The sequence below is a fragment of the Emys orbicularis genome, chromosome 1, assembly GCF_028017835.1.
Source record: "Emys orbicularis isolate rEmyOrb1 chromosome 1, rEmyOrb1.hap1, whole genome shotgun sequence".
NCBI classification, from domain to species: Eukaryota; Metazoa; Chordata; order Testudines; family Emydidae; genus Emys; species Emys orbicularis.
Genome location: NC_088683.1, coordinates 246870185 through 246882330, shown reverse-complemented (window position 1 = coordinate 246882330; position 12146 = coordinate 246870185). Strand labels below are relative to the sequence as shown.

Below are 12146 nucleotides of genomic sequence, written 5' to 3'. Positions count from 1 at the left end.
ATATTTTAACAACGGGTTCCCACATCTTGCCCTGTGACGTGTGTGTTCTATAAAGAGGAGGGAGGAAGGACTGTACAATCTATTTGTTTGTTTCCCATTTAAACAAGAGTGCTGTGGAATGAGCCAGTGCCACATGGCAACAGACATATTAAGACTAATTTTACTGTACATACTGATAATGTAGCAGCATTCAGCTCCAATGAATTAATGGCGTGGGATGGAGTTCTTATAGGGAATTTGGGGACAGGCTCCCATGGGATTTCTTTTATAACACTTGGTGGAAAAAATATGTTCTTCAGAAACATATTTCTGAGCCCCAAGGATAAACCATCTCTGGTGGGGATGATTCAGCTGGGTCCAGAGAAGGGGTGAACATCATTTTAGGAACAGAGAACCCACCCCAATCTTCCCAGTCATTTGGTTGTCTAAAAAGTGACTCAAAGGAACTGCCTCTGACATATCACTGTTCAACACTCACCAGGGCAAGTTTTTCAAAGGTTGTAAAGACTCTTCATGTATTAGTGAAACACATATAGTGACGTCACATGCCAGGGGTTTTGGCCAGTACTTTAATAAGGACTGCTAGCATATTGCTGAGAGAATTACAGGATGCTGCAGTAGCCCTAGACTTTGAAATTGCAGGTATGCACGCTGCTGACAACTTAATTGACACTGAAACCAGGAATTGGGTATTTAGTGCTTTCTGAGTTATTCTAGGAGGAGGCAGTCATGTGCTGTTTTCTTTGGAACTCTTTTTCAATATTTGACTTTGGGGGGGAGGGGGGGGGCTTTCATTGAAATAAATGCCAGTTTTGTCATTGACTTCAATCTATATTTGGTACTTAAATGGGCCTCATTACTGCAGTATTGGAGTGCCTCACAATCACAGCACCCCTGTGAGTTAGAGAAGTGCTATTATCACTATCTTACATATAATTAATACTCAAGTACGGTTGCTAGATTAAGTAAACCTCAAGCTAGTTTTCCAATCATTTCATACAAAGCACCTCCTATTTCTGACCTCCTGGGTTTGTTTGTTTATTTGCATGCACAATGTTGTCGTGGAGAGATGAATGCCGACAAGAGAGCAGTGAGGCAACTTTTGTAGCTCGTGCTCTCGCCGGCTGAAAATACACCATTAAAATACATGCATGCTGTACCATTAAAGCTAGAGGGACATACTGGGACATGGATTTTTAGGTAGAATTTCCAACTGAAAGTGATTTGGCCCACAGACATGAAAAATAGTTATTTTCTATGTTGAAAACTATCTACAGAAAGAACAGTTAAAAATGTGATACAAAAACCAAAATACAATACAAGTCATTTAAAAAAAGTAACGTTTGCCTGCCCCACACAATTACCAAATATCTCCATTTTCAAAGAATGTGGCAATAACTGCATAATGGTATCTGAGGTAACTGTTGGCATATACTAGCAGTTTAATTCTAATTGCAGGGGAGCACCAGTCCTGCTAGAAGAAGAAAGGTTAATTGATTGGTGTGGTTCTGGATTGGTGAATCACTTATTGAGTTTAAACAAACCATTATCTTAAATAAAAATGAAAGATGTTGACTTACCAACTCTAAGAATCTCCTCACTATCTGTCTTTGTTTTAAATTGGTCTCCCCATCCAGGTTAGCAGTTTCTATATGACACAGCCCATCAGGGTCACTTGAAGAGAGCAGCAATATGTCAGCAGGTATGATTTCATTACAACGAAGCTGAACAAAGTCGCCAACTTCTACTTCTTTCCAATATCTGTTCATATATTTCTTTTCATTCCTGACAAAGAGACATGTACAGGAAATACATCAAAACACTGACCAGGTAGGGATGTCTCAGTCTAGTCTGTTTGGATTTTAGGCTGGACCACAGAGTCTTTGTGAAAAATCACCAAGGTATTCTCAAATTCTCCCTCTTTAGAAAAATCAGATGACCTCTTCATCACCCTTTTTGTGGCTATGTGGCTGGATAACAATTATTAAGGGCTAGACCACAGGCTAGGCTGTGTGGTTTGTTGGTGGCATAAAAGAGAACAAGACACCTTCCTTTCAGCCTCTAAATGGCCTACCTACCTCCTGGGCATGAGTACATTGGGGTAAATAGGTTCTGTACACCCATTACTCCTACCCTTGACAGATGGGTTGGCCGTGGCTCCTCCCCCATCGCAGCGCACCAATCAGTTCAGCTTAACCAGTGCAGGGGAGGGGGTTAGTTACCTGCTATTGATGAAGGCCAGTAATAGATTCGTACCCCACCTCCAGGGGCGAGGGTAGGACAGGAAAGGAATTGGCCAGGCCTCTCCGAGGCACAACTCCTTCCTTGCACTGTTCCTGAGGCACCACAGCTATGTGCCACCCTGTATCAGCCCAGTCTAGCCTTCAAAAGAAGCAATGAAAATATTTGCACACACTGTAATGCAAATATATAAAAAGTCAAACATCTTTGGGAATTACTCTTTAAAGAAATCCAGCATACAAGTGTTTTTCCTCTCCCCACTGACTACTAACAACTACTATGACTTATAAGGATGAACTTTGTGTGGTGCTGCATGTGAAACTTAGACCCAAGAGCCAAAAATACACAACCCAAATGAATTCCAGTAAAAAAATCACTAAGCTAGAGTCACCACAGCATCTCTGCTGAAAAACGCAGCCACAAATAGAGTGTGGGGAGAGGACAGTCTTGTTTCCTTAACGTGAGCTTTTATAGTGATACATTAACTATAGTGACATCTGTTGTATACAGTAGTTCATAGTCTCTCTGCCCAGCCATTGTAAACCTTCTATTTTGCAGCTGAATTTCTTTGTCACTTCAAAGATTTATCTAGTTGAAACATTAACATATATGTTGTTAATCTAAATCTGCTCATTAAACCTCTCTATTTTTTTAAATGAGTTAATTGGTAACTTTTTTTTGTTAGGAGCAGGGGGAAAAAGAACAGGTGCCTGTTTAATTAACTCTAGTTAAAATAAAATGCTTTTAAAAAAGCATTAGTGTAAATTCTTCCCTTTGGTATTTTAAAAGAAATTTATTTTTAAAACAGCCAAGATATTAACTTTGCAAAACACCTACTGCAAATGGGAAATAGCTATTTTTGACACTTTCCTAAACTACCAGTATATTAAAACTTAATGAAATGACACAGCACAGTATCCTAGATGGTTGCCATTGTTGTTACATTGCAATTGGCACTGCCGTTGTTCTTCCTTGACACCACCTATGCCAACAGAACAGGATTCTGAAATGGAAAAAAGTTTGCCATTTTGTGTACTTTACATGTATTCCTTAAAAATATGTTGTGTATATGAAGATCCTGAATAGATTTTTTAACTAGATCAAAACACAGAAGACCTGGTAACTTTTATAATTACTGTTAAAGATTATGACCCAGATTTTGTAAAGGAATCTAGGTATTGCTGCACTCAGGGATTGCAACATCTAACTGGCTCAGGAGCCTAAAATTCATTTTCAAAAGGGATTTAAGCATTAGGTGCCATCCCTTTTTAAAATAAGATTTAGGTTCCTAAATCCTAAGCACAGTGACACCTAAATACTTTAAAAAATCTGGACCTGTGTGTGACGGTACCTCCCATAAGGCTTTATGGAAATATGCTTATAATGTGTTTTATGCTACATATGCCATGTAACATATCTCAAAGGTTATGATCTACTGAATGTATTAATCCTATTTGTATGCATGTATCATTTTTGTATTCGAAGTTGTGAATGTTATGAATGTTGGCTGTGTACTGGCTTGATTTCTAAATAACCTTAGTAGAGCATTTGGTCAGTTCCTGGAGAAAGGAATGTTGAAATTAAGTACCCAATCAAGAAACACTTAAAGGACAATGGATCTTGGAAGGCTCCAATCCACATAAGAAGTCTACTTGAGGACATTCAAGGTAGCATGTAAACAATGGATGCTACCTGTAAAAACTGTGAGTCATGCATGGACATGTGACCTCCCCAGGTGACTCCTAAACTCCATCTTGGTTTAGACCCCATTGGGAGTTGGGCATCTGAGTGTTAAAGACAGGAACACTTCTGTGAGCTGCTTTCAGGTAAACCTGCAGCTTTGGGGTAAGTAATTCAGACCCTGGGTCTTTGTTGGAGCAGACGGGAGTATCTGGCTCAGCAAGACAGGGTGCTGGAGTCCTGAGCTGGCAGGGAAAGCAGGGGTAGAAGTAGTCTGGGCACATCAGGTGGCAGCTCCCAGGGGGTTTCTGTGATCCAAAACCCGTCACACTATGTACCTAATTCATTGTTGTTTTGACTCCACTGGTGTCAGAGGTACACAGCATCTATGTATTTATTTAGCATACACATCAAACAATAAAATGTCAGGTAATGGGGCAGGGATGTATCTTTCTTAGCTGTCCCTTCCCTATGCCCAGTTTATAAGAGGAGGAATGAAAATTATGGTTGTATCCTCTTTTTAAATAAAGATCACTACAGATTAATAAGAGCTCTAAGTGTAAAACATGATAGCCTAACAAGGGCAGATAATTTTCACATTGGCTGTAGATATATTTCTTAGTCCCTCCATGATCAGTCTGAAACTAGCATTTAACTTTTCCTACTAATGAGTATGAATAGCTTTGAAACCAAGAGTGCAGTAATGTAGTACAAATCACTGGATCACAGATCTGAAAGGTTTGTTAGCTATGCAAGCAGTAACTCAGAACACTTTCACATGTGACTGCTACTCTTGATCTTTTTTAATTTAACTGTGGAAGTGAATGAAGTTCAAATGCATTTGTAATCAGTGGTGCTATATAACTGTTACAAGACTAAAAATGAGACAACAGTCCTGCAGGCTATAGTGCCTAACAACTTTTAATTAATTTTTATTGTTTAAAAAGCATTGCACTTCAAGCATTTCCTAATCTCCCACACACTTGGCAACTATCACACAGATAGTGGTATACTATCTGCCACAGGAAGGGAGATCTTGGACTAGAATGCCAAATGCCTTTTTAAAGATGGATGTACTGTAAGAGTGTTTGCACACATGCCAGGGACACAGAGTAGTTCCCCCTTAATTAGGAACAGAGTAACTGCCATATCAGGTCCATATAATTTAGTTCCTGCCTCTGACACCTTGTATTTAGCTGTGATACTCAGAGTACCTTTCCCAGACCTGAAGAGCTCTGTGTAGCTTAAAAGCTTGTCTTTTTCACCAACAGAAGTTGGTTCAATAAAAGATATTACCTCACCCACCTTGTCTCTCTAACATATAGTGTCTACTCATAGCTCCAGTCTTTCTGAGAGCCCCAGTTCAATCCCTCTTTTATATGAAAAACTTTCCATGCCTCTGAGAACACAGTATTCCAGATGAGGGTGTACCATAGATTTCTACAAAGTGGTATTATAATATGTTGACATTGTCTTCCATTCATTTTTATACATTCTACCTTTAAAACAAACAAAAAAAATTACTGCTGCACTTTGAAGGTCTAGTTTTGACTGAGCTGTTCACAATGATGCCCAGGCCTTTTTCTTGAATAGTTACAGTTAATTTAGAACATAGTAAGGTGGAAGTGTAGTTATTATTCCTTCTTATGTGTATTTGCCAACTATGGGTTTTTTTGCCATTGTAGTGCCCATTTGTGAAATGGATAGGTGAAGTGTCTCCCTGTCTTCTCTACTGAATAGTCTAAATTGTGCATCATCTGCAAATTTTGCCACCTCTCTTTTCACTATTTCCCAGCTCATTAATGAATACATTAAATTAATTGTGCTAAAATAGATCTTGGGCAACCCTACTGCGACCTCCCATGTAACCCTCTGCCACACTGAAATCTGTCCGCACATTCCTGATGTGTTCTTATCTCATAGCCAGTTTCTAATCCATGACAATACTTATGCCTGTCACCCCTGACTTTAACAGCCTCTTGTGAACCTTTAACAAATGTCAGATGGCTCTTGTTTAGCCACTATTTTTGACATGCATTATGGTCCTCACCCTCCAGCAACTGACTGACTCTAGCACTGCAGCTTCTTTTATATGGCCCTGCTGGGCCCTGATTGGCTGCTTCCTCCCACAGCCACTCTAGGCAGCCGGGACGATTTCTCTACTGCTCCTTTCTGGGATGGGGTGTAGTAGGACCCTGAAGCCTCCAGCTGGGGCCTCTGGGCCTAGCCCACCACGTCACAAACACTAAGCATCCCCCTACACAGACTTTATGTGGTCTGCAAAGTCTTGTGCAGGCCCTTAACACTTAAATTAATGTCACACCACCCCCATTCCAAGATCACCTGCTGGCTAGCTTTTGAAGCAACATTTGCCTTCACTTCAAAGGAGGTCAGATGCTTTAGGAGGTAGCAAACCAATCCCTAAAGGACAGGATAAAGGAGAGAAACAAAAACAAAAAGCAAACCCACCAAGACACCACTTGGATCAGTGCTGGATACCAACCAATTTCTTCACCCATTCCCTCTCAGAATGACATCAAATGATGTGGGACAGGACTAAAAATATTAGGTCAAGCTCTGCCATAAAAATCATTAAAATCCATTTAAATTAATTTGGCTACAAGAGCAAAACTGGTGACAACATTTGAGATTTTTTTTTTTTTTTTTTAATGTTGTGGTAGAAGTTGTATTGTTACCTAACCAGTAAAAGAGAAGGTGCCAGATATATAAGGTAAGACAATACCACAGAAGACAAGCAATATCAATCATCATTAGAAAATGGAGGAAATATGACAGGTTTAAAACAGTTAAAGAAGTCAAAGCTATCCCTGAGCCTAATGCGTTTATTACTTAAGATTGAACAAGCTAAATAGCTACAGACACATGCTGAAAACCATTTAGGTAAGATTACAATGCGTGGCAGAATTAAGGAAAAACATGTAGTAGAAACTAGAACCAAAGCAGGTTACATAAGGTCCAGAATATGTCTCTGTTCCACCATAAACCATAACATCTGTTTCTACGGTAAGATTCACAAACAGAATCTGAATCTGATACTAATTAGATAGAACAGATGAAGAAAATATACTTCTCTTGAGAAACTTCTAATAAAAAGGGCAGAACCCCTCCATGACAGAAGTTACTAAATGGATTCCTTGTCTTTAATATTATACTGAGAGTCCTTAACATTTTTTCCCTTGTTCATCGTCCTCCAAGAATTTACTATCAATTAGCAATTGGGTAGGTACATAAAATATGTTAAACTTCTCAAAAGAACAAGGAGTGTGTATGAATAATAAGGCATAAATGTGCCTTTTAATGAATTTCAGAGCTTCTATCTTTCTTGTAACAAATCAATCTGATTTCACTTGCTCTGAGAAACCTAGCCCCCTGGAACCTCAGCAGCTCAGGTTTTAGAATCTGAAGCAAATGATGATTTTTTTTTTTTTTTTTTTGGCATGGTGCTATCTTCTGTGCTGAGAGCAATCTTACAATTGTTCACTGTAATGAAACATTTGATACCCGCAATAAATGATTTTTCAGCCAAGAAACTTAGTGTTGAGATAACAAGATTAAACGTAAAAGCAGAACACTTAATGAGATCTGACATAAACAGAAAAAAGAAACACTAGCTTCCAACAACTGACTTTCCACTCAGAGTATTTTTTTTAAGTTACAGGAAGCATAATAATTGGATAATAAAATCACCTCAACGTATATTTAGGGTTTATTGTTTTAAACAATAGAATTTTTTACACTTCTCAATTTATTGCTGCAAATAGAAATAAATGAATATCCTCCTCCCAACAAGCAGACAGATTGTGAAGAAAGAATATCTACTGTATACTTCCATTGTGGCTAGGTGTCATGTTGGCGCTCAAAGGAGTGCCCAATAGATACCATATAGTGTTGTGGGGAAAGTGTAAAAATTGATTGGGGAAATTCGACTGGCTAGGATATTGTGTATGCCCTTTGCGTGTAGGCCCTGGCCATGGAAATCCATGCATTAGTCAACTTCAGGCTCGACTACTGCATTGTACAGTACCTGGTGCTGAAAGTGAATGCCACAAAAAGTTTCAGATGGTATGATACACTGCAGCCCCTCTCCTAAGTAAGGCAGGGCAATGAAAACATTTCACACCATTGCTCTACACACACAGTTCTGGCTCTCTGTCCACTTCTACCTTTTCTGGTGTAAGGCCTTGATCCTGTTCTTCAGGACTCTGAATGGTCTTTGTCCAGGATGTCTTTGGTCTTGTCTACATGGAATAGCAATGCTTACCAGAGGGGTGTGGTTTCTAAAGCACACCAATGTGTTGCACACTAACTGGTCTGTGTAGACCCTGCTGGCATGAACTAAACATTCCATAGTGAACATTAAGGTAGTGCTATTTCAAACAATGCTAGATTAACACACAGTAGGGAACTTTTAGTTGTGCCAGCAGGATCTACACAGGCCATTTAGCATGCAACACACTGGTGCACTTTAGAAATCACTCCCCTCTAGTGCGCACTGCTGCTCTGCATAGACAAGCCCTTAAGAATCACCTCTTTGCAACAATGACATACCATGACAGCTGTGCTCCTCAGGTAGTAATGATACCCAGGATGAAACTCACAGTTGCAGGGGACTGAGCCTCCTCAGCAACAGGCTCATACCCATTGAACTCCCTTATGCTGAATCATAGAGAGACCATACAACTTATTATTAAATGCTTATATTATGGTAGCACCCAAAGGCCCCAATTGGGATTGCGCTGGGGACTGTACAAACACAGAAGAGAGACAATCCCAGCCCTAAGCAAAGCCATGATTCTTCTAGGACACATTAGACCTAAATTATGTAGCAGGCACCCCAGAATTTTAAAGCCCTCCTCCCTTAAGCTCTCTCCCATTTAATGCCCTCTCCTAGTTTAGTCAGTGCAATATAGTTTAGGATGTTTATTTGAATTTAAATCTCAAATTAAATTGCTTTTGGCTGCCTCATCATTGCATATCTTCCTTGCACAGTACCTTTATTATTTATTTTGATCCTATCCAATCACACCTAAACTAATCTAACCAAGTGGGCATTTTTAGTCAAACACTTAGAGAGTTCTTCATACCCGTTCAGAAATGCAGAAAGTATTGGGTTGTTTTCACTTCATATCCTAAACTATAAGCGTAGTATTGCTGTGCCAGGTAGGTGGTGGAAACCACCTTTACTGTTTGGGACATGGACACCTAAATGGGACAAAACAGAGAGCAGTTTGTAAAGAAATGGTAATTTAGGAGAAGAAAGGCACTGCTTAATGCAATATATTATTTTTATTTTAATAATATTCCAAATTTTCCAGTTAAAAAATTAATCATGGAAAGAATTCTATCAGTAAAAGTATTTCCTTGCTAATTACACACACAGACCTGCTGTTGATGTTGATATCCTATTTGCAAGAATATTTCTTCACGTATCCTCCTGCACATAACTGTGCCATGCAAAGATATCCCCTTTAGACACTGCTTTGAAACCCAAACATTATCTAACCACTCGACTTCGTACGCAGAAAGTAAGCCAGAAACTATTGTGGCTCAATAACTCCAGTTCTACGTTAGTGAGCATTATTAAATCATACTGAATTTCATAGCTCATCTTTACTTAGAACAAAAGTTGTCTGTTAATTATGACCTTTTTCTTATAGGAAATTTGGTATCTAATAGGCAAATACCAACCTCTCTATTAAAAGATAAAGCCTTTATTCCTCTTTCCCCACTCTTCTCAAGACAAAGTGAATGAAGTTTCAGGATTTCCCACCCTTCCTGTTCTTTTTGTTATGTTCCTGTTAGGATAAAATGACAGGAGTCCCTGCCCCCATTCCATTCTTTCATTCATCAAAGAGAAAGTGGAAATAGTGTAAACCAAATTTTAGTTCAGGATCTGCAAAAAATTGCCCCTCCAAAGGCCAGGTGCATCTAAGGCATCTCAGCTTGTGAAGTTCAAAGTTTGGTTCAAGTGAGATGAGCTTTGCATGCTGCTATCTGTAAGTCCTCTCAGGTTGGATCTCTATATTAAAGTTCCAAGGGGTAGCCGTGTTAGTCTGTATCAACAAAAACAAGGAGTCCGGTGGCACTTCTTCAGATGCATCTTTTTTTTACCCTTGAAAGCTTAAGCCCAAATAAATCTATTAGTCTTTAAGGTGCCATCGGACTCCTGGTTGTTTATATTAAAGTTGAAGAAAACACTGTCCCGTGCCACACTTTGCTGTATCCAACATCACACCACAATAAATGCCTAGAAGGGATCACCAGTAAAAGAAAGGCAGAAAAGCACCAAGACGACAGTCTTTTAGAAAGTACCTTACATGCGACAGTGAAGCTGCCTACAAGAGGTGCTGCACTACACTTCAATGAGTCTTCCCTTGACCTGAAAGTATTTCTGGTGTTGTTCTCAAACTGAAATATGAATCTGTATAATTCTTGGGTTAGAGATTGCAAAGAACCTATGCCTGAAGCATCTCTCCCTGCACACATTTCTTAATTCTTAACAACTTTTTTTTATTTAAACTCTACCACTAAAGAATTCCACTCCTCCTCCTATGAGATTTCATCAGATGGGAATGTGTAGAAAGAACAAAGCCTCACACTGCCTCTGTCACATCATAGCCATTGTCTACAATGGGAAAATATCACTCCGGATCAGAGCCAAGGTCCTTCTACCTCATTATCCCAGCTCAGAGGCCAGCACCAGTTGCTTCAGAGGTAGGTACAAAAATCTTTGCTGTAGACATTTCTTGGATAACCAGCCCCCAGGAAGTTTCTTCCTAACCTTAGACAGTAAAAAGTTGCCTTACACCCTGAAAAATGAGGGTGTTTATAGTCCTTGCAAAAGCCTGTTTTTGTTTTGTTTTGACTAAACTTAAATCTCCCTCTGTTGTTATTTTGCCATGTAGCTCCATCAGTGCTAGGGACAGTGAGGGCACATCTACACTTAAAACACTGCATCGGCACACGCACCTGTGTTTTAATGAAGACGCTCTAAGCTGATGGAAGAGAGCTCTCCCATTGGCGTAGTTAATCCACCTCCCCAAAAGGTGGAAGCTAAGTTGATGAGAGAAGCTCTCACACCAACTTGGCGCTGTCTACAAGGGGAAGTTTGGTCAGTATGACTACGTCGATCAGGGGTGTGGATTTTTCAGACTTCTATTATAGATGCCACCAGCATTCTTACCACCATTCTGTCTAAATTAGGTCTCAAGTAATTGATGGTTGGTCTATGCTACTGCTTTCACTGTTGCTAGCGCCATTGCCAGGCCAAAGTCAAAAGAATTGCCTAACATTTTCTATTTAGATCCAGTAAGATTTCCATGAGAAGACTTTTCACAGTTTAAATCCCTGGGGAGACCCCGATTTGAAACATGCGCTTCTATTTCCAGCATTTTCACATCCACAAGACTAGAAGGAGCAGTAAATAGCATTGGAACTTGCAAAAATCCTATTTTTCATTGTAGTTGGCAGCAGACTAGGCCTTAACTTGTACTCCAGTGTGGTGGATGTGAGAAGTATAGTTAAAGGCCTGGTCTACATCTAGGTCGAACAATATACATCACTGAGCGTGTGAAAAATTTCAGACACTGTGTGACATAGTTAGGTCAACCTAACTCCCACTGTAAATGAAGCTAGATTGATGGAAGAATTCTCGTCAACCTAGCTACTGCCTCTTGAGGGGATGGATTTATTACAGTGATGGAAAAACCAATCTGTCGCTGTAATAAGTGTCTACAGTACAACACTACAGCAGCGGAGCTGCACTGCTGCAGCTGTAACCCTTGTTGAAATACCCCAAGCTGTATATTTAAAGCAGCAGTGATGTATCGTAGATTATGTGTAGTCCAACTTCTCTATATTTAGCTGCTATCCCAGGTTATGTTGTCTGTCCTTATCTTTCTGGATCACTGCTTTCCCCAACAAGACAAGAATAAGTAATGTGAGGAAAAGGAAACAGCCTCAAGCTATATTTCAAGTACTAAGAGATGCCGAAAGAACCATATTGGTCTCACAACAAAATCATGTTGTAGAAGTCACCTAAGTTTTTTGACTATTTATAAAAGAGTCTCCAATACTTTGGTATAAAACAATAATGAGGTGGTTCCCAAGGAGGGTTTTTTTTGTTAAGGTTGGCAAAATAAAACTTTAACTCAGAGAGTATACAAAGAAGGAATGCCAATGAACCACCTCCTCCCACACCAAAT

The 12146-nt window shown here is 39.6% G+C and overlaps 1 protein-coding gene across 1 annotated transcript in view; it reads right to left on the bottom strand.

Annotated features, from left to right (window-relative positions):
* The window catches only part of ATP10A (ATPase phospholipid transporting 10A (putative)), a 154546-nt gene that overhangs the window by 81013 nt on the left and 61387 nt on the right, over positions 1-12146 (bottom strand). The window contains exon 2 of the mRNA XM_065423472.1: positions 1581-1785. Coding sequence (XP_065279544.1) covers positions 1581-1785 — 205 coding nt within the window. The remainder of the gene's footprint in view (positions 1-1580; positions 1786-12146) is intronic.